At 40.8% G+C, this 27,321-nt stretch overlaps 1 protein-coding gene across 11 annotated transcripts in view; it reads left to right on the top strand.

Annotated features, from left to right (window-relative positions):
• Nucleotides 1-27,321, top strand: part of picalma (phosphatidylinositol binding clathrin assembly protein a) — a 43,434-nt gene that overhangs the window by 1,578 nt on the left and 14,535 nt on the right. For 9 of the 11 annotated variants that reach the window (XM_068721287.1, XM_068721286.1, XM_068721285.1 and 6 more), the window contains exons 3-13: nt 9,959-10,101; nt 10,275-10,350; nt 10,452-10,554; nt 10,925-11,018; nt 11,147-11,258; nt 11,909-12,015; nt 12,096-12,137; nt 13,402-13,487; nt 13,807-13,930; nt 14,796-14,929; nt 19,584-19,669. In XM_068721287.1, coding sequence (XP_068577388.1) covers nt 9,959-10,101; nt 10,275-10,350; nt 10,452-10,554; nt 10,925-11,018; nt 11,147-11,258; nt 11,909-12,015; nt 12,096-12,137; nt 13,402-13,487; nt 13,807-13,930; nt 14,796-14,929; nt 19,584-19,669 — 1,107 coding nt within the window. The remainder of the gene's footprint in view (nt 1-9,958; nt 10,102-10,274; nt 10,351-10,451; nt 10,555-10,924; nt 11,019-11,146; nt 11,259-11,908; nt 12,016-12,095; nt 12,138-13,401; nt 13,488-13,806; nt 13,931-14,795; nt 14,930-19,583; nt 19,670-27,321) is intronic. The other 2 variants (XM_068721284.1, XM_068721278.1) reach the window with 1 other exon arrangement.

Genomic DNA, 27,321 nt, shown 5'->3' with positions numbered 1-27,321 from the left:
TTGACTGCTGGATAATTGACGCAGCCTTTGCTCTTCCTGACCTTTGGGTCTTGTTTGAGTGTCTATCTATCTTTTCCAAGACCTCCATGGTGCTGTCAGGGGCTCCCAAGTCAAACATCATATTTATACATTATCCTGGTTGTTTTTTTATTATCAGTTCATACTAATTCGCATGCATTGGATCACAAGCAGCTTATCAGTCCTTGTAGCGTTGATCACTGGTTCCCCCATACCATTAGCTGAAAACACATTGTTACATTGTAACTTACAAGATTGTGTCAGGTTGTAAACATTGCCCTTATTTGTGAACCAGTATCAACAGGATTGTCCATGGACTGTCGGCTTAATCATAATCACAGCAGCTGTCAACCCTGTTTCCAATGTAAAAATAAGTACTCTGAGACAGCTGAGCATGAATGTGCTGCTCCACTCTGTATAATTTAAACGGAGTGAAAGTAATGCACATCTATTTTATATTCACATATTGACACGTTGGGTCTTAATTTCATTAGATGTGCTAATTTGTTGCCTTGCAGGTATTTGCTAACTGTTTATCATTCATCCTTCATCATCTTTTTTCCATTCAGTTGTTTCTCTTCAGGGATAGACTGTCTTAGATGTTGTCCTAGTTCTATCAGCCTTGATTTAAGGCACACAAACGGCACCAGAACTTGGTAGCACTTCGGTCCACAAACGGCAAACATGCAGTGCACCTTCTCAGCAAATTAGTCATTGCAGTTTAATTTGAATAGCAGGCATTGATAAGCCTTTTAGATACTTTGTATTAGGTTCTCAATAACTTCCCTGTCCGACACAGAGAGATATATATATATCTGTGAGTATTCTTATGTCAGTTGGCTGCAGTTTAAATGGTGGCATGATCTGTAAGCAAATATCATGTTAGGATGATTATTGTAAAGAATTGATGAATATATAATGTGTTTCATCACAGTGCTCTTTTCTGTTCTGTAAACTGGCTCAGCAACAAACAGTATTTTGCCTGTTGCAGGCAGCCCTTTGGTACCATATGGAATCCACTTCCACTCAGCTCATATTTTTAGGCATGGAGCGCCATGTTTGATGTTGGAACATGTGGGTCTTTGAATAGCTACACCTTTTAGCTGATGGACTGCAGTAATGAGGCCATGTCCCAGTGACCTCGCTGATACCAGACAACAAGGTGATATGTGGCTCATCTGTGGAACTGCTGAATTGAAGCCTCTCCCTGAGGTAATCTAGAGACCAGGAATCTCACTTAGGTTTGAGGTATTTAAAGAGGGCCGAAGGGTGCACTTTTTTTTGGAGTTTCCTCACTAGCCAAGTATTGCTTTGATGTGTCTCGCTGTATTTCCTATGTTCCTGCTGTCTGGGTAGCAGGTGAGACATGGCCCGTCATTGTTGAGTTTACGCTGGCTGGACCACAGTTCACATTCTTTAACACTGGCATGCTAGATAGTCGCATAACTTAAGTTACTCTGCAGTTACCAGACCGTGATAAGTGAAGGGTGAACAAATCAACCTCCGATGCCAGCTTCAGCTTATGTACTTGCGTGTTTGTTTAAAGTCAGTGTGACATTTCTTCAGGGAAAATTAGAGTTAGTGCAGTTTATTTTTGTTGCTCAACTGTGTTGTTGTTTAATAATGGTCTGCACAAGGTCATGGCAGCAATCTTTCTTTTTTTTGGTCCAGGTTAATTGCCAATGAACATCATAAGTTCTTTACACACTGCGAGTGGTCAAAGGTCTCTCATGGGGTGATGAATATATGAAGTCAGCAGTGGCTGTTGACCTTTGGTATGGGCATACAAATCTTGATTCAAGAGGAAGTAGCCATAGGATTTGTAGGCATATGAATGGGCCCAATGTCCTGTGGTCCATGGTGCATTGTTCAGAAGCTGCAGGTACCCAAGTGTTAATTGATATTGGTGTGTCACATGCTCTCCAATCTGACATCCAGTGTTTTCGGTGGCTGGTCTGCTTTATATATAGAAGTGATCTCTTCCCGGTTTAGTAGACACTACTTTAAAGGTAGACTTCTAGAACAGTAGGTCATTTGTCAGTGTTATTTTGTTACTTTTGTAACAGAAAAGTAAGAGAAAGACTGAACACACACTTGTTCTCACGTTGTTGAGTTCTTTTAGGCAGATATGAAACACAAGTGGAGCATACCACTTTCTACATTAGGATTTGTCTCACATAATCAGCAAGAAAACGAGTGTTCTAAACCTGTCCTGCTCATTTCAATAATGCGATAGCTTTTTTTCACTTCTATTGAGAGGAATAGCCTTGCAGTAGTGGTGTAAGGGATCGCTGTCGATCCATACTGATCCGCCCTTGTCGGCACACATTTACCGCGGATTAATTACACAGTTAAACGTTAACCATCACAGTGTTACAAAATAAAGTGACATTGTTATCCGCCAATATTCAGTAAAATATGCGATCGGGACATCATTTATGCTTTCTGTCTGCCGATCTGTGACCCTATCAGTGATACGATGCGATCCTTGGGTTTCTGATCCATTACACCACTACCTTGCAGTAGTGATACTTGCCTAACCGTTCTTGTACTAGATAATTAAAGGCTGCATGTGTGAAAGGTGTTGGTGATTGGAGGTTTTTTACTGGCCAAACACCTCCAATAAGATATTTACACCACTTCCTGTTATGTGCAGAGGGTTTGGCCACCAATGTGCTCTGCTGAAATGTGTGTGTGTGTTCGATATGTGTATATTTGACATGGTTGAGACTATTACCAACTACTCACACAGAGGGCAATAGTTGAAACTTAAACTGACCTGTTTTTGTGTAACATCTCCATACATAAACTTATCTTAAGAAGGACAATGAAGTAAATGTTGAGAACGCTTCCACCTTTGGTCCGTTTATTCACAAGGTTATTAAGTGAGGCGCTTATGTTCTGACAGTTTCACCCACACCTCAGACCAACATGCACATCTGTACAGCTTTCATGTCTCACCTGTTCTGAGTTTGATGCCTGGATTGTGGATCTGGTTCTCTGTTGGCATCATTTAAGTTTTGCCCACTGGAATTGTATGTCCTGTTTACATGGCTGGCTGTGGTTGGACATTTAGGAATCTGGGTTTACCGATTGTAGAAGTTGTGGGTGTAAACTAGGTTTCTGCGGCTGTGCAGTGCCAGAGAATTTACTGTTGATGAAACCGTAGCACGTACAAGCAGCAGTTTTAAAGGCCTTACGGAATAGCATTTTGATAACATGTTCTAAAGAATAGAGCAGGTGTATTTGAGGACTCAGGACTGTTCAAAATTTGAATTGACAATATTGCTTTGATAATTATACTTGCACCTGCTTGTCCAGCATGAAGTATAGTTAAATTAGTGCACCACAGCTTCCCCCTCCCCACACTGAAGGAGGGTGTGACTGCAGTGGCATCAAGTAACAACCCTTAAAAAGAGTGCTGACGCCCGGTCCACGGCCCGCTGTGACTCTGACGGGGCCTGTGAGATATAGCAGCACAACTCGAACTAGCTAACATGACGCGCTTGCTCCTGTAGCCCACCGTTATGGAGTGGAGAAGTCTTTGTCAACACTTGACACCTGTCTGTCGTCTGACTCTTTAAACTTAAGCTTCTCAGTTTTGTTCAGTATTGCTCACAGAACACGGAATCCTTCTAGGGCTGTGACACTGATTGGTTCAACAGTGTGATATGTGCCATCATTGCGTTTCTTTCTTTTGTTAAAAAGGAACTGTATTTAACATTCAGAGCATTAATTTAGCAGCAAACAACTATTATATATGTAAAGAAATAGTGGAGTAATGTCTACCTGAGCAGAGAATGAAGTAATGCTGTCCTGACTGATCGCGTCGTCGTCGCAAGCCGTAATGATGTCATTTTCTAGCATGCACACGACATCCTGAGAGCCGTTGAGGGAATTGAAATGTTCCTATTTGCTGCTCTTTGAATTACAAAATTGACAGTTTTGAACTAATTAAATATGTGTTTATTGTTGAATGCAGGACACCGTGCAGCAGGTTTTTCTTCTTCCAGTTGAGACACTTTGGCTGTGTTTGGTTGCTATGATACGGACTATTTGTAGAAGTAAAAATGGCGGCACCAGGTAGGGTGCTGTGCGTGTGTGTGTGTGTGTGTGTGTGTGTTTGTGTATGTATATGTATGTGTGTATATATATATATATATATATATATATATATATATATATATATACACACACACACACACACACACACACACACACACACACACACACACACACACACACACACACACACACACACACACACAGGTAGGTTTTGGCGATTGCTTGCCGTATCCTCTGGTTGGTTTATTAATAGCTCAGTATTGCGGCTATTGTGACAGCATTAAATGTTTCACAAAATGATAACTTGCAAGTACTCTGTAGTGCAGATTATAGGTAATCTTTACCCTGTCGCACACATCTCTGTCTCTTACTAGCCCGCATCATGTTCAGAGTAACTGGATTGTAAGGACAGACGTTTCCTGAAGCAGGAAGTGTTCCTCGCGTTCCTAAAGTCTTGGATTGCCTGGGATAAACGTTCAACAGGAAGTCATTACTTGACCCAACCTCCTCTCCAGAGCAAAGGGGAGCTGTGCTGATCAAATGTGAGATTGGCTGGTATACTTTTGATGTATTTCCTGGCAATTAGGCTGCTGATTACAAGCATACACGATCCCAGCAGCCACACTTGGCCACTGGAATGCCCATCATCATGCAGTCATTTTATAATCATGTTATTTTAGAATTTCCAAAGTGAACTGCATCTTTCTTGGGTGTGATCCAGAAAGGAAGTACACACATTTAGCAAAGCTGCCAAAGTAAAAGCTCAAATTAAAGTGTCGACCGCTGTGTCATGAAGCAGCAATTTGTACCACAGATCTTAAATGAACAGTCAGCGGGTCCTTGTGTAGGCTTCCCTCTCCGCTGGTGTATAGCAACTTTTTTTAAACCAACTTTATTTGAAGTGTTCGGTTTAATGAAGCTTCTTATTTAGCAGGTGCGCTTTAGTCACAACAAAACCTATTTAATCTGGCTCTTAATGTATTTTTAGAAGTTACTGACTGATTTACACAATAATGTATAAATCTATTTAATTTACAATGAAGTTATTACATCTGCTGTTTTGTTTTACCACTAGAGATCAAGATAAATGGCAATTGGTCACTCGCAGTTGCCATCTTTCTATCACATCAATACAGCATCATAGAAAGTGGAGCGTCTCATGACTGCATTGATATACCATTGGGGTTATAAATTACCCTGACATACCGTAATAGCACCCGAGCCTTTGGGTGATTGACTAGCGACCTGTCCAGAGTGTACCCTGTCTCTTGCCTGGTATAGCTAATAGATATTTGATAGAATACATTAACCATAGAATTACAGTGTCTCAAATTGAAGTGCTGAAACAAAACCGTGTTTTTCCAATATGTGTTGATTTACCCTGCGATTACTGCAAATCCATTGCACAGAAGCCCTTATCTCCTATATCCTCTTTGCGAAAGAGTTTACTCATCACTTCCCTTCTCATGTTCTCTCTCAGTGGACGGTCAGTCTGCTGCTAATGCAGCCATCCTCACTGAGCTACTTAAATCCTCCACAGTCATGCTACTCCTTTTCAGAAACCCTCCATGGACACAAACCTTTTCAAAATCCTGAGAAGCCATGCATTTTACTACTAAGCACTCGTCTGAGTTCTAACAGCTTCCTTGTTTTACATTGACTTCCTGCTGCACGTCACATTTTCTACACCTTTCACATGTTGACATTGCGCCCGGCATCAGTTGAGCAATCTCTGAGATGTTGGCAGAGTTCAATATGGTCACCAAGATGCAGCTTTCCATGAGCTTTCCTTCTGCAAGGTGCTGCATTAAATGCTCTCTGTTCAGGACTATATCTCCAGGTTGCAAAGAAATGTTATCACGACTTCTTTCCCCTCTAGTTTATATCTAGTTAAACATCCCTTACCCTGATCACTCTGCCTTGTAGTTCCAGTAAATCCAAGAAATGTATTTCCAATACATATGTATATGGTATTAGTGATATGAAAAATTATGACAAATGTACAGCTAAAATGAGCCTACTGGCCAGCGGAAATACATGCAGGCCATTCCAGCCCACAGATTGTGTGGGTTCCAGAAGCCTCTTGTTACGCTGCATTTAATGTCATTTGAATGTGTGCTTATGGTGGCTCAGCCAACATATGACAGAGAGCAGTAACAGCGTTCTTTTTGTCTTATCTGGCACACTGGGTCTCAGGAATTTTGCTGACGTTAGACTTTCAATGAAGTATTTGCCAAGAGCTGTGTTAATGTTTTCTTTGGAAATAATAGTGCAAGAATGATGATTTTCAGAAATCTGCCTTCAAAGAGAATGTATTTTTCTTTGGCTTTTAACAATTTCAGTTCTGTTTCAGTAAGAATACATTTTCGGGAAGTGGGTGGGTTTCGAATAAATTCCACACAATGGCCATTTCACAAACGGTTGCTTTGACACATTCTCAGAATACCACGAGGTAGCTCAACCCAGTCAGTGACATTTAGCAGCAGAGGCAATTAGGAGAAACGAGACGGCGGTAGAAGAAACAAGCCACTGGTCTCTAACCACAATCACTGTTGCAAAGTGGAGCTCTTCCTTTGGGGAGATGACTCTTTTTGAACTTGTTCAGCAGAGCAAAAGCTTATATACAGATAACTGTCATATCATGCCATTCAAATCACGCAGGCTTCCAGCTGCAGATTTGTGATGGAGTTATGTGTAGCTTGTTGGACTTGGTTACACATATATTGCAAATTGTTCTGTTTCAACATACCTTCTTTCAGACTAGTAGAAAGAAAACATCAAAAATGAATGTGTAGGTGTTTATGTCGGTAGATTTCTCCTAAATTCACCAAAAGTTACCATTAAATAATTCTTCATTTGCATATTTAAAAATGGCATTTCAGAAAGAATAATTGTCTTAATGTAAGTAATCAACTGGGGACGTTTTGTGGTGATATATATTAGTTACATTTTACCCTACACCCCTGAAGTGTTTTATAAATGTCTGTAATTTTACAATACATATCTTTAAAGGCTGTTTTCTCAAAACACTTCAGTAGCGGTCACATAAACCAAACTTTCACTTTCATTCCTATCTATTTTTCTGATTTATGCAGTGATAAAAAGAGATATAAAAAATTCCCTCAATAAACCATTGACTCATAAGTCAAGTATGTGATAAGATAATTCCTCATTTTGCATATTTAAAATACGTTTTCAGAAAAATTGTAGTACAAACGTGTTTGATGGCAATATCCATTAGTTCTATTTTTTACCCTACTCACCTGGGATGTTTTTCTTTGTAGCACTGAACAAGCTAAACTACTCATTAAGCATTTCTATGTTTGGCTTTTTACCTCGTGTCTTCCTTTCACCATTTTGGTCATTTTTTGTGTATGTTAAGACGGACATGAGCCCTGATCTGAGCCTTGTGCAGACACACTGTAAACTTCACATGTTCCATTCTTAATAATTTACTTGCCATAAATTATTTTAACATGACTTTACTAGATCACCTTATCATCCATTTCTTTCTTTCTCAATGCGTTTCCTGCTTTACTTAACATACTTTTAAGATTCACTGCAGACTGCCAAGTTGCAATCTCTGCGCTGCATTGTCACAAGGGGCTCAACTTTGATCCGTCTTAGCTGAAGTTTCTTGAGTTGGATGCTAACATTAAAATGCAACCATGAAATGAAAATCAGCATTTGGGAGTTGGAACACTTCAAACAGGGTGTCACTAGTCTCCTGCAATATACAAGGACAAGAAAGCAGGGGGATTTAATTTGAGCTTGTCTGTCTGTACATAAGACCACTTTTCCACTTGTTTATCTGAGCATGATGAAAGAAGTGGCTTCGGACAGATATATGTGGGTTAGCTGTTCAAGATAATATAAGGGGAAATGAGCAGTGTTCATTTACGCACTAATTCGCTCCTCATGATTAATAGATGAGACCTGTTGTGGATCGGGTCCCAACAGTTTGTCATTTTTCAAAAGTGGGTCCCCAGATGTATAGTTTGGGAAGTTTGAAAGTTGTAACATGTCTATCTGATGAGCAAGAGCTGCAGGTTATGAGTTGTGTTTATACAAAACCAATTTCAGAAACACCAGTGGAGAAAGTCGGTGTTGAGTTTGTACTCCCTACAGCCATTTAATTTGTGTCTAACAAGGCCTTTGTTGTCACATGGGTGGTCCATTGTGAATGTAAAAAGCAAAAAGCCTTTTGTGTGGCTTTCAACAAACACTGAGGAGGATTCATAGACCACCCATGTAAATAGGCTTCAATGGGCAGCACAGCCTAACATGACCTATTAACAGAAACGGCTTGTTTCAGTTAATATCGTTTCATTGATGTGGCTTGAAGTTGTGACCGTAATCTGGTGTACAGTATATCACTTACAAACCTACTATTATCCATAGTTCATTTTGGTGCAATCTAATTAGAGTCTACAGTTATTCCACAGCCAATAAAACACAATTAGAAATATGCAATGGGGATACAAAATGGAACTTGTGAGTTTTCTGTTTCACATCTTGAGGAATCGGTGGAGAGGATCATTCATCTCCCTTCAAATATAAAATTCACATAAATATTTATTTACATTGTCTGCCAAGCCTATTTTTGACATCTGATGAGAATGAATAACTGGGATCATTCTCAGTTTAGTCTGTCACATGATTTTCTATTCTTTTGGCACCATGTCAACATTTGATGATATCTGACTATATATCCAGATTACATCGTTCAGTAACCGGGCAGGTTTGCTGCTCAGGAGTTTTTTCAGATGCGTCTCATGAGTTTGGCTTTGTTGAATAATGTCTTGTTTTTGTGTATTTGCTCTATGGAGTCAGCAATCAGAATAGACTATAGGCTTGTGCCGATTGGCGGTCGCATATTAACACTTGTTAACGTCAATATTAAGGCAATTTAAGTTAATTTACTATCATCTCTAGAATCTGCGCCCTACTGTGTGCTTAGAGATGTTTCCAGTGGAGCAGCGTGTTTCACCCACTGAGCCCCGTTGATCTGCAGCAGACCAGTTTGCCATCTCTTCTCCATCACCAGCATCTCCGGTCTCCATATGTCTGCTTACCACAACTGTGCTGTACCTCCACAATTTAACATTATGGATGGGGCTCTACTGAATGTCTTTTTTTCCATTCAAAGCTTTGATTGTTTGTTTGTTTTTTAATAAAGCTTTGAATGTTTGTTGTCATATTTTACTTTTATGTTTGACATATTTTTGTGTTATTGTGGTTATTTAAATGTAATTCATAGTGCCATTGGACTGCTGTTAGACAGCCCCGTTAATACAGATGTATGGTACAAGTACAGCAAAATTCAGTTTGAAGCTTTCCTATCGAACGCAGCAGTCAGTTGAGCTCCTAATCCCCCTTTTCTGCATCTAACTCAGTATTTAAGCTTAGTATGTTCTCTAGGATCTCACAGTTTAAAAAAAGTCAAGATGAATGAATGATATGAATGTCTGAAACATAGTACATAATTAAAGCTTTTACCTTTCATATATTTGAAAGCATACACTCACCACATAATGGATCAAAACTTGTGGCATCATAGATTATTATCAAGATCAAGATGTGCGCTTAAGAACGTGCACACGGCACAGAGAGAGAGGGTTGATAAACGGGCTTTGATGGATAGGCTGCATTTGCTTTCACCTCAGGCCAGATGGTTGTGGCGCACTGCCATGGCAGCCATGCTGAGGATGTATGCCCTGTCAGGCCACAGATCAGAGGTCCTCTCATGTGGGTGTGAGTGTGAAAAATAAGGAGACGTACTGGGTAGTGACCGTGACTTTTTCTGCATGGGAAAGGTCTGTGCTTTCACCAACTTGTGTGCCCCCTCTGACGTTCTTTCTTTCTCCTCTCTCAGACTTGATTCAGTGCACAAATGAGATGAATGTGAACATCCCTCAGCTGGCCGACACACTGTTTGAGAGGACTGCCAACACCAGCTGGGTGGTTGTGTTCAAGTCCCTCACCGCTACACACCATCTGATGGTCTACGGCAATGAGGTCAGCACTTCACTAACCACTGTTCTCCATCTTTGCTATATTGGATAGAAATTCCACAAAGGATATTTGTTTATCTGATAAAGGTTTCTCCCCTCTATGGTGTATATTACATCCCCACAATTTCATTTTTCAAAAGCCTCACTTGTTGTTCCTCATTTGTTGTTTTTCTGCAGAGATTTATACAGTATCTGGCCTCAAGAAACACACTATTTAATCTCAGCAATTTTTTGGACAAAAGTGGCCTTCAAGGTACGTTACCAGCACTGTACACACGTGCTGCAATAAGCCAATACTCATCTGTGTCATGACATTCATCATGACACCCCTCTCTTCTTTTCTTTGCAATGTAGGCTATGATATGTCGACGTTCATAAGGAGGTATAGCCGCTACCTGAATGAGAAGGCTGTGTCCTACAGACAGGTCGCTTTTGACTTCACTAAAGTAAAAAGAGGGTAAGGAGCTTTCTCCTCTTAACTTACACTCTAACTGACTGTGGTGTTGGTGTTGATCTGAGCCACAAAGCTTAATGCTCTTATTTCAGAAATCTTCTGATGTTTCTAGATGTAATCATTCCCTGTGGTGGGCTGGGCATAAAGGGGCCTAATGTTACTATTGCAGTGTAACTATAGTGGAATGTTGCAGATTTGTACATTGACTCTACTCTGCAAGGAGAGATGTGTTCACTCATACTGTACATATGATCCCACAAAGTCCTATGTACAGTATCAGCCATGTCTGTTCACAGTACAACATCCTGAACAGTTGAGACTAGAAGCCCAAAGACATTTGGATGAGATTACAATTTGCCTTTTTTCTCCACAGGTCTGATGGAGTGATGAGAACCATGAACACAGAGAAACTCCTCAAGACCATTCCCATCATCCAAAATCAGATGGATGTGTTACTCGATTTTAATGTGAGCGCTCAGTATGGGCTCAGTATAGCTGACACTTGAAATCAGCTTTTTCGTGGGTTCTCAGTTGGTTTATCAAATGCTCTCCTCTGAACTTTAAACTGATCTCTAAACATCCACCTCTCTTCCAGGTCAATGCCAATGAACTGACAAACGGTGTGATCAACGCAGCCTTCATGCTTCTGTTCAAAGATGCGATCCGACTGTTTGCAGCGTACAATGAGGGCATAATCAACCTCCTGGGTAAAAACAAGCATTTGGGTTGGCACGCCCTTGCTAATTCACTGTTTGGAACTTTCTGCTTATCCTTATGTCCAGTGCATTATACTTGAAGAAGCCACTACGTATGATGAGGGCCACCAGGTGAAAGTCTAAATGAATTACTGCAGCAGCCTTGCAAGTATTTGATACTTTACATTGAGATTTGAAAGCAAGGATGTGCTTACAGCCACAGAGTTCATGTTGGTCTATAACATAAAAACAGAGGACTGAAAAAGTGATGGCTTCCTAGAACTGCAGACTTCCAACAAGCTTAATCCAAAGAAAGGTTAGGGGACGTTGTACAGTAGTCCTCAATGCTCATGATCATACGATAGAACTTCAATATTAACTATGCAAATCTAACAGATCTCAAGATGGAATTTACCATCATTTATCATGTCTGCTGACACCTGTTAAAGTGTGTGTGTGTGTGTGTGTGTGTGTGTGTGTGTGTGTGTGTGTGTGTGTGTGTGTGTGTGTGTGTGTGTGTGTGTGTGTGTACTCTATGGAGATACTGTACCCATAAGACTATGATTTGTGTTCTGAAAATATGAACCTAAAAACATCAAAGTAGAGTTAAGGGAAATCATGATAGTGTTTGTCATCATCTTTGTGTCTCCGTCTCTTAACAGAGAAATACTTTGACATGAAGAAAGTCCAGTGCAAAGAAGGACTTGACATCTACAAGAAATTCCTTACACGAATGACTAGAATCTCAGAGTTCCTCAAAGTTGCAGAGGTAAGAAAGGACCCCGGATGTAGAAGACATGGCTGTTTTTTTTCTATCCGACTCTGATGGTCTTTGTTCTCTTCCTGCAGCAAGTCGGAATTGATCGAGGGGACATCCCAGATCTGTCACAGGTAAGCAAATCTAAAGATGACCATTTGGATTCTTTGCAATTAACTTGACTTAACTTTACACCCCTCACCTCTTCACTGGCTTTGTTTAACTTAAAACAGGACAATGGCCAAATGGGGGTATTAATTGATAATGTGTTTTTTGGCCAAATCCCTACTGAATGTCAATAATGACTTCAAGGATACTGTCAATGTGCAGTAGCACCTGCTCCCCTATGTAATGTGCTAGTATTAGTGAAATACCACAGAAATCAAGTCATTTAAGCCAACTGTCATCCAGGCCTGTAGTTTCTGTTTTATGTGCTGAGCTTGGTATAAACCACTGAGAATTAGCTTGCATCTGCAATCTATTTTATTTCTATGTTTTAGTTCATCCTGTAGCTTAGTAACACTTTTACAACCACTGTTAGACCATAATGTGCATCAAGTGAGTCTCAGAGCTGACGTAGAACTCGGCAATATTGTACAAACTCCTGGTAACTTGATAAGATGTCAACACTTTAAGAATTTACTCTCATGCAGCATTTTATTTTTGGTGTTAAGTATATTGACACACTGTAATATCTCTATCTGTTTGCAAACTTTCAGCTGCGGGTCATTACGTGTACTCAAGTGCTTTAGTGAGCTCCATGATATGCAACTTGCTAAATGTGGCTAAAATAGTTTTTTCACAGGCTGCTAACCCCTGCAGCTTCAGGCCTGTCGAGTTTTAACACCCAGCGCTGTGCATGCTAGGCAGGCAATGCATGCGCCCTCTATAGCTCTCACACACACCCTCCAACTCACACTCACTCCTGACCTTGCACGCCATACAGCAAATAAAGGTGTGAATCAAGGGTTTTAGGGTGTGATATGATGGAACCATCTTGTATAAAACAGTGACCTGCTGAAGTAGTGCATTATGTAGAAAATACACTTATTTGGAGTCTCTGTTGTTCATTATGTAGTTGGTAGAAGTTTCTAACTGTAACCAATATGCCAGAAGTGGAGAGCTTTCTCCCAGAGGTTTTCTTTATAACATCTTGACTGTTGCCACCTTTTATTTTCTGTATTTTTCTCTTCTTTCTATCTCTCCTTTTTTTAGTTTACAGTTTGTGTAAGTATCTGAACCTTTTCTCTCTCTGTATTTGGGAGTATCTCTGTTTGTGTACTCTTGGCAATAACTTGGCATGCTTCAGTGTTGTTGTTTTTTCCTTCTTCAGAGGAAATCTTGTATTAGGCTTTCTTCCGTCTGAAACTTAATGCTTATCAATGACCTTCACTCTAGGCCCCCAGTAGCCTGCTTGATGCCTTGGAGCAGCACTTGGCCTCTTTAGAGGGAAAGAAAGTCAAAGACTCAACAGCAGCCAGCAGGTAGGTCTGCTTCACTTCATCTGGCACCGAGCAGAGGCTCGGGGTTGCTTCAGAAACTTGATAGTTGTGGACTGATTTTGAAGTTTGTTTTTTTTTCAGCATGGAAGATGCTAAGATGCACAGTTAAACTATTCATGTATGTGTTACAATTCACAAACAAACAGTGGAAACAAGACAACTTTGACACCACAGAGATATAAAGTAAAAAGCGCACCAAACAGTTGTGAAACGTATATGTGCAAACCTCAGTGTAGTTTCTGGACCGCTCTGCGATGGTTCTTGGTTTGTCATTGTTTTTTGTGTCTGTCCGTTGATTCAGGGCCAGCACCCTCTCCAATGCGGTCTCCTCCCTGGCCAACACTGGCATATCTTTCACCAAAGTGGCCGAGAGGGAAAAACAGGCAGCCCTGGAGGAAGAGCAGAGTCGCCTGAGAGCACTAAAGGTACATTTTCTTCACTCACCTACATTTATTTCAGCTTAGTGTTCTTCAGGCATTTGGTATGAATTGTTAAATCCATGAATGCCTACTTTCCACTGCACTAGCCTACTTTCTAGTGCAGTGTTTTTCAACCTTTTCTCAGCTGCGGTACTAAGTGAATTTGGACATTTTCCCATGGCGTACACTGGTGAGCCGTGGCACAATGGTTGAAAATCACTGTTCTAGTGATCATATCAAATGCTTAGCGGGAGAAGGTAGAGGGGTCGTCCACTAATTAGGAGATTGGTGGTTCAATCCTGCAGTCTTTATGCCAACATCTTGGGCAAGATGCTGATGAGCGTGAGTTTATTGCTTCTGATGAGCAGCCACCAGTGAATGTGTGAATGCTGACTTGTGTGTTATATGAAAGCAGACGTTTACCACAGCCCAACAAAAGCCCCAGATCAGAGGCAAATCAGCGTTGAGTCGGTGTTCACAAATCATTAATTTATAAACGATTTAAAAGCCCTTTTCGCGCAGAGATTCTGCTGTAAGAAGTGCTTTTTCATTCTGAACAAAACAACGGTGGCATAATGCCGCCCCAGTGTGTGATTTCAGATGGCATGCTGGCATCAAAAGAGCCATGACGTTTAACACAACAGCGTCTGCATCTAGTTTGACGTGTAACATTTGCGTCGGGCAGCGACTTGCATCCCAAACAATAATGGTGAGTGTTGAGCTCCTCTGCTAGGAGAGTAAGGAGCTCCCGGACCTCGTTGTCTCCCCAATTCGCTGCCTTTCTCCATTGCTGCTAACTGGTGCAAGCGTATTTACATTCCTTGACGTGTAGTGTGAACTTTGCTTAACACTGTCCTCCTAATGATTGAAGGAGCAGCGTCTGTTAGAGCTCCAGAAGAATCCTTCCGCAGCAACCACAGACTCCTCCCCTATCTCCACGGTGGGTGGGACCATCAACTCAGCCCTTGCCATTGACCTCTTCTCCACCCCCAGCTCCACCAACAGGTGAGGCCACAGGGCTTATTATTCATTCCACACTATTTTGTTTTTATTTTATAACATCAGATTTCTTTTTCAGACCATTACAAGGCTTCCTATAGGTCTGGCTCTATCTCTCTCTCTCACACATTAAATTTACTTTAAAAATGAACACTTACAAATTAAGTGTTACTAGATTATTGGTCAGGACATTGCTAGCATAGGCAGCAAGGCCAGCAACGCTTGGAAAGTGAAACGTGATGGGGGCGTGATGAATCAGGGGACACAAATTAGTTTGGATGTAGCCTGACACTCATGACACGGATGTTTCAGAACTGGAGATAACAGCTGAAAGAAGATCTGATCATTTTGTTTTAATAAACAGCTCAAATTAACATTTGGACATTTGAAGACAACAAACTGAATTAGATACTTTTTTTGAGCTTTTTGTGCCTTTACAGCCTAATTACTGTGATGAACTTTTAACTGTTTTTTAAATGGACTCATCTAATACTGATGCCTCTACATGACCTTCATCAGTAACAAGACCATCAGTGAGAAGATTGGCTATTTCTATCTAGTTGGGGCCCGAGCATTGATACCACAGCTTATAAAATTTGATATATAGTTATATTATACATACAAAAACTATAGTTTGTTGTATTTATGAAATTATAGAACAATAATAAAGACAATTCTTGACATTTTATTGCTATTTTACCTGTTATAACAATAACAAACTCTTATGAAGAGGAGAAAAAAAACTTAATCTCGCTCATCTCCAGCGTGATACCTTTCAGCAAATGCTGTGTGTTTGTTCTGGAAGTGTCTTTCAACATTACATTTTTTGTTGTTTGCTAATTTCTCACCACATTTCAACTATACAGGTAAGCCGGCATTGTTGGCAGTGAAAGCTAATTAATACGTCCACGCAGAATTAAACTCTCTATTTTCCTCCATGACTTTTCTTTTTTGGGATTTATCCATTGATAGTGTAGCCGAAGGTTAATGTTTCCTATACTTAATGATAGTAAAATAATGCGACAAGACGGCAGCAACTTTATTCACTTCTCCCACTTTTCACCAGAACCTCTTTCTGTTTCCATCTCATCCTCCCCAATAAAAGCTCCAAACACAGGAACACTGCTTCCTGGAGAGCTCTTAACGTGCTCAACATAATAGCTTACACTAGTTTACCGATGGCAGTGGTCTGCGAATCATAATTAGCCACCTGCAGGGAAAGGCGCTTTACAGCAACGTACTAGGATGTGACGCTCATTTTAGTTGACAAACTATTAAAACATTTTTTATTTTGGCGGCGTTATCAGCCCTACGGGGCGGACGTCTGAAGTCACGGTTAGCAGCTTTGAGGAGGACGGACACAAAACGGAGGACTTCCCTTTTCTTATTAATGCTTATTTTGTTCTGCACAACTATTGTGAAGTCCACACACACAAACTATAAAGGAACTAAACATTGATTGCTCTGAGACTTCAGTCACCAGCAGAGCTACGAGTGAGAGACGTGTGTTGACCTCATTTATTGATCCATAATCTAGTAAACTTTTATGTGTAACGTTAAGTGTTAATTTTAAAGTAGATCTGATGTGTCGACCCCTGACCTAGCTCTATGAAATTTGGTAGGTATATGTAACGTGATGGGACGTACAAAAAAGCCACAAAGAGGTATGCCCTAAACCAAACAGGAAGTTGGCCATTTTTAATTTTATGATGGTTTTTGGACCATTTCAAGGCGCCGTACTTTAACGAACTCCTCTCCTAGAGATTTAACCTGATTGGCTTCATATTTGGTCAGTATGCTCTTGAGATCATGGCAGTGAAAAGTTACTCAAAGATTAAAAAGTTATCAAACTATATATCCGTGGCATGGCGGCAAAAAAACCCCATTTGCCATGAAGTTAATGTAACTCGCCCATACATTGTCTAATCTGCTCCAAATCTCTCATATGTCATAACATCCTGACTCGGAACACATTTATGCGACAATTTAGAATCATAGTAATAGCGCCACCTAGTGGCAACTGGAAGTTGTATGTTTTGTACTTTGACATCCTGCTCCTCACAGATTAATCAGATCCCTTTCAAATATTGTCAGAAGTGATAATGCTTCATTGTGAAGATTGTAAGAATGTGTTGAAAGGTGTCGGCTGGGTAAATTTCGATCCTTCGCCATGAACGAATAAACTGATGTAAATCGACTTCACATCATTAGATCTTTTCCAGATTTCATGTTTGATGAGACTCCAGTCCTGAAGCTATCCACAGGTCAACTGTGTATAATAATTATAGCGCCACCTACTGGTAACGGGAAGTTAAAGTTTCTATTCTTTGGCTTGTTTCTCTTAGTAGGTAAATCAGATAAACATCAAATTAGTTCCACACAAATGTAAGAAGTTTATAATGCCAGTTCATGAAGCTTTTGATGTTTCACCAAAGGCCAACTTGTTTGCCGTGAAAAACAAAGGTGCTTTTGAGGGGCTCTAAACAAACAAAGCCTAGCTCGGTAGCGCCCCCTACAAAATTTCGACGAAGCAGCCCTCGCAGTACGTTTCACATAGATTTACAAAATATGGTAGGCACATGTATCACATGTGTACTTAAAAAAAAAAAAAAAAAAAAAAAAAAAAGTCTCTTAGGGCCAAGCCCTAAACCCAACTGGAAGTCAGCCATTTTTAATTTTGTATGAATTTCTAGTGTCGTTTTTGCAATTTCCAGGCGCTGTACTTTAACGAACTCCTCCTAGGGAATTAATCAGATCAACTTAGAATTTGGTCACTATAGTCTAAAGACCTTTGTGATGAAAAGTTACTCAAAGCTTGTTGTTTCGTGAAAGGCAGTTGCCTCGACGTGTTTTTCATGGTATTCACCATGAAAAACAAAGGTGTTTTTGAGGGGCTAAAAATGCTCAAAACATAACCAAACTTGTCAAACACATTGAAAATCCTGAATGTAGTTATCTGATGAGATTTCAATGTTTCAGAGTGGTAAGTCGGCTCGATAGCGCCGTCTACAATATTCCGACGATGCAGCCCTCGCAATACAGTTCACCTAGATGTATACAATTTTGTAAACAGATGTATCACATGTAGACTTAAATAAAATCGTAGGGGTCCATGCTCTAAACCCAACCGGAAGTCAGCCATTTTGAGTTTTGTATTAATTTGTCATTGTTTTTTGGCAATTTCCAGGTGCTGTACTTTAACGAACTGCTCCTAGGGAATTAATTAGATCAACTTCAAATTTGGTCAGTACAATCTAAAGACCTTAGTGATTAAAAGTTACTAAAAGCTTGAGGTTTCATCCAACAACGTGGATGTGGTGTGGTGGCCATTTTACATGGTTTACCATCATCCATCAAGCTGTTGTAACTCAACTGTACTTTGTCAAAACTGTCCCAAACTTGACATGCTTGATTACTGTCATGACTTTAGGACTTCTGCATGCCAATATTAACTCAGTCATAGCGCAACCTACTGGCAACCACAGACGTAAGCAGGATTCTATAATTACAGCAGCCCGAACACTGAATTTATTGAAAGGGTTCGTGGGCACACCATGAGAAAAAGACTTCTCTGATATGTGCAAACTAAGATATTTGGAGAGCAGAAATTGGATAAAAAAGGTTTCCAAATCGCGCTTGTACGTGGAGTTTTCATTAATAGTAAATTGAATTGTTTTTGTTTGTTTTGGAACAGGCCGTAATGTCGTGCAACATGAAGTTTGTTTAATAAAATCAAACTGCACCAAGACTAATTGGTATGATAGATTATTCTACATTGGCTCACCTTTTAGCTTAAATTTAATTCTTTACAAAAAGATCTTTTTTTTTTCCACATGGAACTAAACATTCTCCCATTTCACCTCAACGCTTCCAGCTTTGAGTCACTCAGCAGTGATTTGTTTGTGCAGGTAGCTCTGACAAACGACCTGCATTTACTTTGACAGTCTGTTATGTTACTAACACTGAAGCGCGTTCAGACACATTCAGTTTTTTGTAAATTTTTACAGAATTAGTTATGATTGTATTCGGAGGTACACTCAAAACATTCAAGGCTGAAGACCTGGCAAAATGACCTGGCTAAGCCATTAGTCGACACAGGAAATACCGTTTAACTCGTGCTCACAGTGTGTAATGGTCACGGAAATGAATGGCCGCATCCACCAGAGTCCTGCCAGTACCCTCGACATGCGTGAATATGCGAGGGCCCGATCAATGCTGCTTGCAGCTTTAATTATTGTTAATGCTCGTCATCGTGCCAACACAAAATGAAAGTTCCCCATAGTAGCTTTAAATGCAAGTAGATGGCTAAAATGTTTCAAAAGGACTTCACAGGTTCTGAGCTCTCTATGATTAGATGCAACTTTGATGTCTGTATAGAAACTGCGCTGCAGCAGCAGTACTGGTAACATGCAATAAAAGTAAAAATATGCGTATAATATGCAAATGCAAGGCAACGTAACACTCCAACATGACACTGTCATCAGTATTAACACTAGTATTTGCAAACATAAATAAGAATGAAGAAGATATCTTTCGGTTACCCTGCATTGCTCAGGACACAACTTTTCATCGCAAGGCAACCGTATGTTGAACCTACTGTTTTGTCAATGAGTGACTGATTTATCCTCCATGCCCTTGTTTTTCTGCCCGTTCCCACCAGCACCTCCAAGGCAGCCAATGAGCTGCTGGACCTGCAGCCGGCTTTCCAGCAGTCCATGCCTCTGTCCACCACCAACACATGGGGAGGTGAGAGCGCCGCTCTTCTTCACAGCATTTCAGTCCACACTGCACCACATGCACAAACACACATACACGTCACATACACATCTCACAGACATTCCTCACAGTACACACATTCAGTGGAATGATTCCTTAGAATGTATGTTAAGGACAGAGGTTAATAGAATTATTAAATATTGTATATATGACTACAGAAGAACAGGGGAAAAGACGAGCGCAGAATACAAAACATTTGTGAGGTGTTGGCAGTGTATGTTGAACTTGTTAGTTACTTTTTCTGTAAAACATCAACTACTTGCCATATAAACAGAATGTCCTCTTTACTCATGCAAATGACAGCAAGTGTCACCACCCTGTGAGGTGGAGGTGGACGGATATGTCACAGACCTCGGCAGCAAACATTGTTACATCATTATTTAACAGGTACAATCGGTAATAAAATCTGTTAATCATGTACCTTGTTTTTATGTTCCTGGGCCATGTGTTGAATCATTGAACAGCACAAACTGAAACAACAACGTTCCTACATTTGCATGTCAGATGTTTTTGTTGAATATTAAACATAGGAATATAATAATTGAAAGACATTTCAGTGCCTGCTGAGCACTTGGCTTGCCTGTGTCGTATTACTGTACCTTAAGTACACGATGGAACTTGTTACTGTTGCATGGTTTGTATGTGAACTTGGTTTGTATTTGTATTTAGCAATTTTTGGAGATTAATTTAGGAGAATAATATTGACTTGTGCCAAGTGGTAGTTGCAACCCTATCTCTTCATAATGTGTGCTTTTCATGTCAAAAGGTATGTAAATATTGTGGATGGTACAGATGACAGCCTGTAGTTTAGAATAGTAGTGCGCAGACCAAAAGTCTGGTTTTAAATTGGGCCACATAGTTCAAGCTAGTGCTGGGCGGTATGACCAAAAATTTCTATCACGGTATTTTTTTTAAGATTCTGGCGGCTTCATGGTATATCACGGTATTTTTTTTCCTCCCTTGACTGTGTTTTTATATAGGTTTATAGTGACTTGCTCTACTGTCAGGAGTACATAGAATATAAAAACATTTTAGTGTCATGTATAAAGGCTTTGATTACTAGAGGGTTTACGTTGCAGAATGTAAACATTTTTTATCGTGCAAACTGCAGCGTTTTGGGACCAAAACTTCCAAACAGCAGACACAGCTCCTCTCTTGGGCACACATTGTATTGGTGCATCTCCGGTCTCTCTTTGTTCATCCTGCATCGCTCTTTTCTGTTCTTTAATGTAACGTTACTGTAGCGACGGAGCCTCTCCCAGCTGTTAACAGACTAGCGAACGGGCTAGCTAGCGAGCTGTACCCAGCATGCCGTTCGGCGGTGTACTTTTATAATTCAGTGTGGCTTTGTGGCACAAGCTGCCTGTGCCAAAGCACACTGACTGTAATCCTGCGGGCTTATTGTTGGAATGCTGATTCAGCATTCCAAGTATTGTTCTTCGAATCTTTATTCAACTATTTCTTCCGTACGTATTTTGGCACTTAATAACTTCCACATTTCTTAAGCTACAGAAACCATTCAACTATATAAATGTTCAGCTTTTTCAGGAGAGGGGTGCTATTTCTCATCATTTTTCTAATCTTTCAACTTTTTGAATTATTAAGCTTTTTGCAACTTATTTTTTGAATGGGATGTCTATGGAGAATATTTTTAAATCCTCTTAAACTTGTTCAACTTTCAGATCCTTCTACTTCCTCATACTTTCAGCTACAGACACCATTTAAACTTTCAAATGTTGAGAAAACCCTGACCAATGATTGTATGTTATAATCATTTTGATATCTTTTACACTTTTTGAATAGTAGCATTTTTGCTTTCATGTGTTTTTCAGTCCTTTTCTGCTTTTATAATGGGTGTGTATTGCGAAGCTTAGAGTGCGTGATGTCACCGCTAGAGTGAAGAGAAGCCTGAGATTTCTGTGAAAAAAATATTTGTCTTTTGCGACTGACTCCTCAATTTTCACTCTACATGCATAATTTTTGGATGGAAACGTAGCTAATCTTGTCCTTGTCGTAGACATATGACTTTGGAATCCCACAGGTTTACACATTTGGCTCAAAAGCCTTTACTTGAGAGGAAAACCAACTTTCTCCTCCATAGACCCCAATGTTAAAACGTACTTCAAAAAAGTCTTGCACAGACAACCGTACCCCATTTCTAAATCGCCATTGAAGCCACTTTTTTTTACACTACAGATCCAATATTCGCATGATCTGTTCTTCAAGTCATCCTTGCACTTCAGTCTGAATATCGGAGCAATAGGGGCTATGGTTATGGGAGTTTTGTGGTTTTGTTTGACAGGTGTTTTCCAGTTTTTTTCTCATGAAAAGGCGGCAGGCTCACAGGTGTTCGTGCTTTAGCTAATTACTAATGTTTATAAACACACAGACTCACAGACTCTCCAACTGCTGCGTCGTCACCATAGGAACCAATGACACACACACACACACACACACACACACACACACACACACACACACACACACACACACACACACACACACACACACACACACTCTCTCTCTTTCTCTGTCTGTCTGTCTCTCTCTACACACTCAGAACATATAACTGTCTGTCTGCCTCACTCACTCACTCAGTACATATAACTGTCTGTCTGCCTGTCTCACTCACTCCATATAACTGTCTGTCTGCCTGTCTCTCTCTCCAAATCACTCAGTCAATGTAACTGTCTGTCTGCCTGTCTCTCTCTCCCACACAGTCAGTCCATCTGACTGTCTGCCTGTCTCTCTCTCCCACTCACTCAGTACATATAACTGTCTGTCTGCTCTTCTCACTCAATCCAGATGACTGTCTGTCCACCTGTCTCACTCACTCACTCAGTTCATATAACTGTCTGTATACCTGTCTCACTCACTCACTCAGTTCATATAACTGTCTGTATACCTGTCTCACTCACTCACTCAGTTCATATAACTGTCTGTCTGCCTGTCTCTTGTCCATCTGACTGTAAGTCTGCCTGTCTCTCTCTCCCACTCACTCAGTACATATAACTGTCTGTCTGCTCTTCTCACTCAATCCAGATGACTGTCTGTCCACCTGTCTCACTCACTCACTCAGTACATATAACTGTCTGCCTGTCTCACTCACTCACTCAGTTCATATAACTGTCTGTTTGCCTGTCTCACTCACTCAGTACATATAACTGTCTGTCTGCTCTTCTCACTCAATCCAGATTACTGTCTGTCTGCCTGTCTCACTCACTCAGTTCATATAACTGTCTGTCTGCCTGTCTCACTCACTCACTTCATATAACTGTCTATTTGCCTGTCTCACTCACTCAGTTAATATAACTGTCTGTCTGCCTGTCTCTCTCTCCCACACTCAGTCCATCTGACTGTCTGTCTGCCTGTCTCTCTCTCCAAATCACTCAGTCCATCTGACTGTCTGTCTGCCTGTCTCTCTCCAAATCACTCAGTCCATCTGACTGTCTGCCTGTCTCTCTCTCCCACACACTCAGTCCATCTGTCTGTCTGCCTGTCTCTCTCTCCCACTCACTCAGTACATATAACTGTCTGTCTGCCTGTTTCACTCACTCACTCACTCACTCACTCACTCAGTTCATATAACTGTCTGTCTGCTTGTCTCTCTCTCTCTCCCACACACTCAGTCCATCTAACTGTCGGTCTGCCTGTCTCTCTCTCCCACTCACTCAGTACATATAACTGTCTGTCTGCCTGTCTCACTCACTCACTCACTCAGTACAAATAACTGTCTGCCTTTCTCACTCTCACACTCATTCATTCAGTCTCTCTATCTCTGTCTTCCTGTCATTCTGTGTTTCTCTGTCTTTCTTTCTGTCTCTCCCTCTCTCCCTCTGGCTCTCTCTCTGCTACCACTACTGCTGCTATTCATGCTACTACCATTACCAATACTACTACAGCTATTAGTACGATTGCTACTAGTACTAATACTACTGCTATCACTTCAAATACTGCCATTACTATTACTACTTCTTCTACTACTACTACTGTTATATTAAATACTACGACCACTACTACAGCTATTACTACGACTACTGATACTACTACTTATACTGCTTCTTCTAATTACTAATACTTCTACTACTAATAATACTTCTACTACAACTACAACTTCTACTACTACAAATATCACTACTGCTGACATTTTTTAAGCCACAGAAGCTGTTCGAATATCAAAATATTCAGCTTTTTCAGGAGAGGGGTGATATTTTTCATATTTGTAATCTTTAAACTTTTTAAATTATTAAGCTTTTTGCAATTTGTTTTGAATGGGATATCTATGGAGAAAATCTTCAAATCCTGTTAAACTTCTTCAACTTTCAAAGCCTTTTTTCTCATACTTTCAGCTACAGACACCATAGTTGGACGTTTCAACTAGAAGGGTTTTCAGCAGTGCAGTTTAAATGCTTTCGAGCTTCAACATTTTTCAGATTGGTAGTTTCTCATTTCTGTATTTTCAGCAATGTTTTTGCAATTCATTTCATCTTTCAGCATTCCAACGCATTTTCAGCAGGAAATGCATTTTCTAGTTATTATTATTCTCCATCTTCCACATCAGAGTTTGCCGTGAAACTTGCCCCACAGCGTTGCCAACACCTGCTCAAAAAGTAATTCAACACGTGCGGCTTGATCGGGAATCGTGAGCTATGACTTTTATAAGAAATTCGTCCAGCGGTTTCCCCGAAAATCGCGATCTACGATGAAAAATCGGCCCATTGACTTGAATGGGATTTCGGCGTGAAGAAAGCAAAAAAAACACTTAACTTTGGACCCATATTGACCAGCCATACTTTAACGTAGAAACATGATTCAAAGTTTAAAACGTAGACAAATTGAGGGACATTATTGAGCCAAATGGACATTTTGCTAGCTAGCATAGTTTTCATGAAGTCACCGATTTAGTTTCAGCAAAACTTTGGGTCTGTTTGAGATTTTATAATGGGTGTGTATTGCGCAGCTCGTTAAGTGCTAGAGTGATGACATCACGGTCAGAGTGGAGCAGAGCAGGAAAAAGTTCTGTGATTTTTCCAAACAAATTGCTCCCATTCCCACAATTTTTACTCTTTATACACCATTTTTGGCCAAAAAGCTTGGAAATCTTGTGCTGGTCGCAACAAAGTGTCTATGGAATTCAACGGACTTACACATTTGGCTCAAACAGCCGTGGAGCGACATGAATTCCAACCGACTGCCCCATTAGACCCCATGTTAAATCAGAAAAGAAATTTGTCAAAGAAAGCAGACGGTACCAGTTTTGTAACTTGCGCTGGCGCTCACATTTATAACACTATAAACATAAAAAACATACCAGGGCGTTCGGCAGAGTCTTATCTCTCTCACGGTGCACTTATTTTATTGATTGGACCCATGGTTTTGGTATAAAGTGCATTTGTTTGACAGGTGTTTTCCAGTGTTTTCTCATGAAAAGTCTGCCAAGCTCACAGGTGTTCTTAATTCAGCTAATTACTGATGTTTATAAACAAACAGACACACAGACTCTCCAGGCCCTGCGTCGTCACCATGGCAACCAGTGACACGCACGCACGCGCTCTCTCTCTCTCTGTCTGTCTGCCTGTCTCTACACAGAAGGATTTACAAATAAATGTGACTCACAAATGCACGCAGAACAAATATATTTCTGCATTTGTATGTATTTGTGTGTGGATGTTTTCTATTTGTTTGTGGATTTGTGTGTATTTGTTTGTGGATCTCTTCACATTTGTTGGTGGGTTTTTTGAGACTCCCCTGCCTGGCCGGATTCACAAATACGTTTTTTTTTAACATGGACCTATCTGTAGCCAATCAGATGTCAGCCTCATTTTCAAGCAATCACATGAGCGCAGCTCCCCCCTCCCCTCCCCACGAGGCTGCCAGCTGTGTTCACACCGAACGCAGGGCGAATTATTCGCGCGATGAGATTACATACAAAGTCTTTGCACAGACGCGATGAGACTGCAGTGACGCGAATTTTGCGCGGCGCGTTTGGAGCGGCGCGTTTGGGCCGATGCGTTTGAGGCGACGCGTTTGGGGCGTTTGGGGCGTTTGAGGCGACGCGTTTGAAGCAACGCGTTTGGAGCGACGCGTTTGGGGCGTTTGGAGCGACACGTTTGGGGCGCTTGGAGCGACGCGTTTGGGGCGTTTGGAGCGACGCGTTTGGGGCAACGCGTTTGGGGCGTTTGGAGCGACGCGTTTGGGGCAACGCGTTTGGGGCGTTTTGAGCGACGCGTTTGGGGCGGGGCGTTTGGGGCGTTTGGAGCGACGCGTTTGAAGTGACGCGTTTGGGGCGTTTGGAGCGACGCGGTTGGCGCAATGTTCCTCCTGTCATCACTGACGTCCTGTTGTTGAATCAGGAAGTACAAACTGTAGCCATCTGTGTTCACCCAGAGCTCTACGCAGGGACGTGCGGTCAGGGTGTGATGATGAAATGTAAAAAACAAATAATGCTAAGATAAAATAAATATTAATATTTCTCTACTGATCTGCGCTATAAATGTAATTTCTGTATTATTCCAAACATTTTTATAATCAAAATCTCTGAATTAGTGCATGTCCTGTTCAAACAGAGAGGACACAGTGAGGTGAGGCAGTGACTGCCTCAATGAAGGGGGCGCGAGAGCCCAAGGCTCGGGTTTATTGCGTCAATTAACACAGAGCAGATCGACCCAGGCAGGAAGTCAGACACCGATAAGGGATAGAGCATCCGGTAAGTTTTCAAAATAAAAGCGTCAGCTTTAACTTGGTTTAACTTTTTCAAGAGTATGAATCTAAAATGCAGAAAAGAGAGAAGCATTATCTCAATCGAACCTCAACGATACTGCCGGTAACATCAGCGTTTATGTATATATTGCGACGTCTTCGGGCAGTAGAAGCCACACTGTCAAAATTTCTTGCGAAATTTTCTAGTTTTACAATTATTAGTGTTACAAATTGTTTGTGTCACAAACTGTTGTGTGCCGTGGTGTTGCCCTGTTGAAGAGAGTTAGTTGTGGGTTATTAATTGTTGGGTTATAACCATAACTTAGGGGTCCCTCTCCATACTCAAGTAGCGTTAGCTCCGACCTTTAAGAATATATTTAGCTGCCTGTTGAAGAGTGACAGGAGTTGTTTCGGCTATGCACCGGTATGACGGTGTATGAAAAATTCATATCTTACGGGAAATTAAAGTAGTCGTAGTGCTCAGCACTAGTTCATGCTTATTCATTTCAAGTAACTTGATACAAGTTTAAGAGCTAGTTAGTAAATGGACTTGGCAATGCTGTATAATTACAGCCTTGTTCATGTTTGCACTTACTGCATTTTGTAACAAACAGGTTGGGCAACATTCCCCAAATTGACACTTGTGAACACAAACATCTTAAACAGCTATTTCCGTGTGAGCACGGCTGTCTTTGGATATGGTAACCTGTGGACTCTGGCCGTCGTGATAATGAAGACTCTTAACCTGGTGTCTGGTGGACTGCTCGCTGTGCTTGTGATAAAGCTGCTCGTCAGACCTGAAATTTTTCCAATGAGTTTGCATGATCTCAGCCTGTCTCTATATCTTAAACACTGTTTTAATCCTCCTCACCTGCGTCACTGTCATCTTCCCCTGCACTCCATCTCGCATGCACTTTTTAAAC

Source organism: Cebidichthys violaceus, unplaced genomic scaffold, assembly GCF_023349555.1.
Source record: "Cebidichthys violaceus isolate CVI_PGR_0920_01 unplaced genomic scaffold, fCebVio1.0.p SCAF_27, whole genome shotgun sequence".
NCBI lineage: Eukaryota > Metazoa > Chordata > Actinopteri > Perciformes > Stichaeidae > Cebidichthys > Cebidichthys violaceus.
Note: the sequence above shows the minus strand (reverse complement) of the source record. Positions and strands in the feature narration are given on the sequence as shown.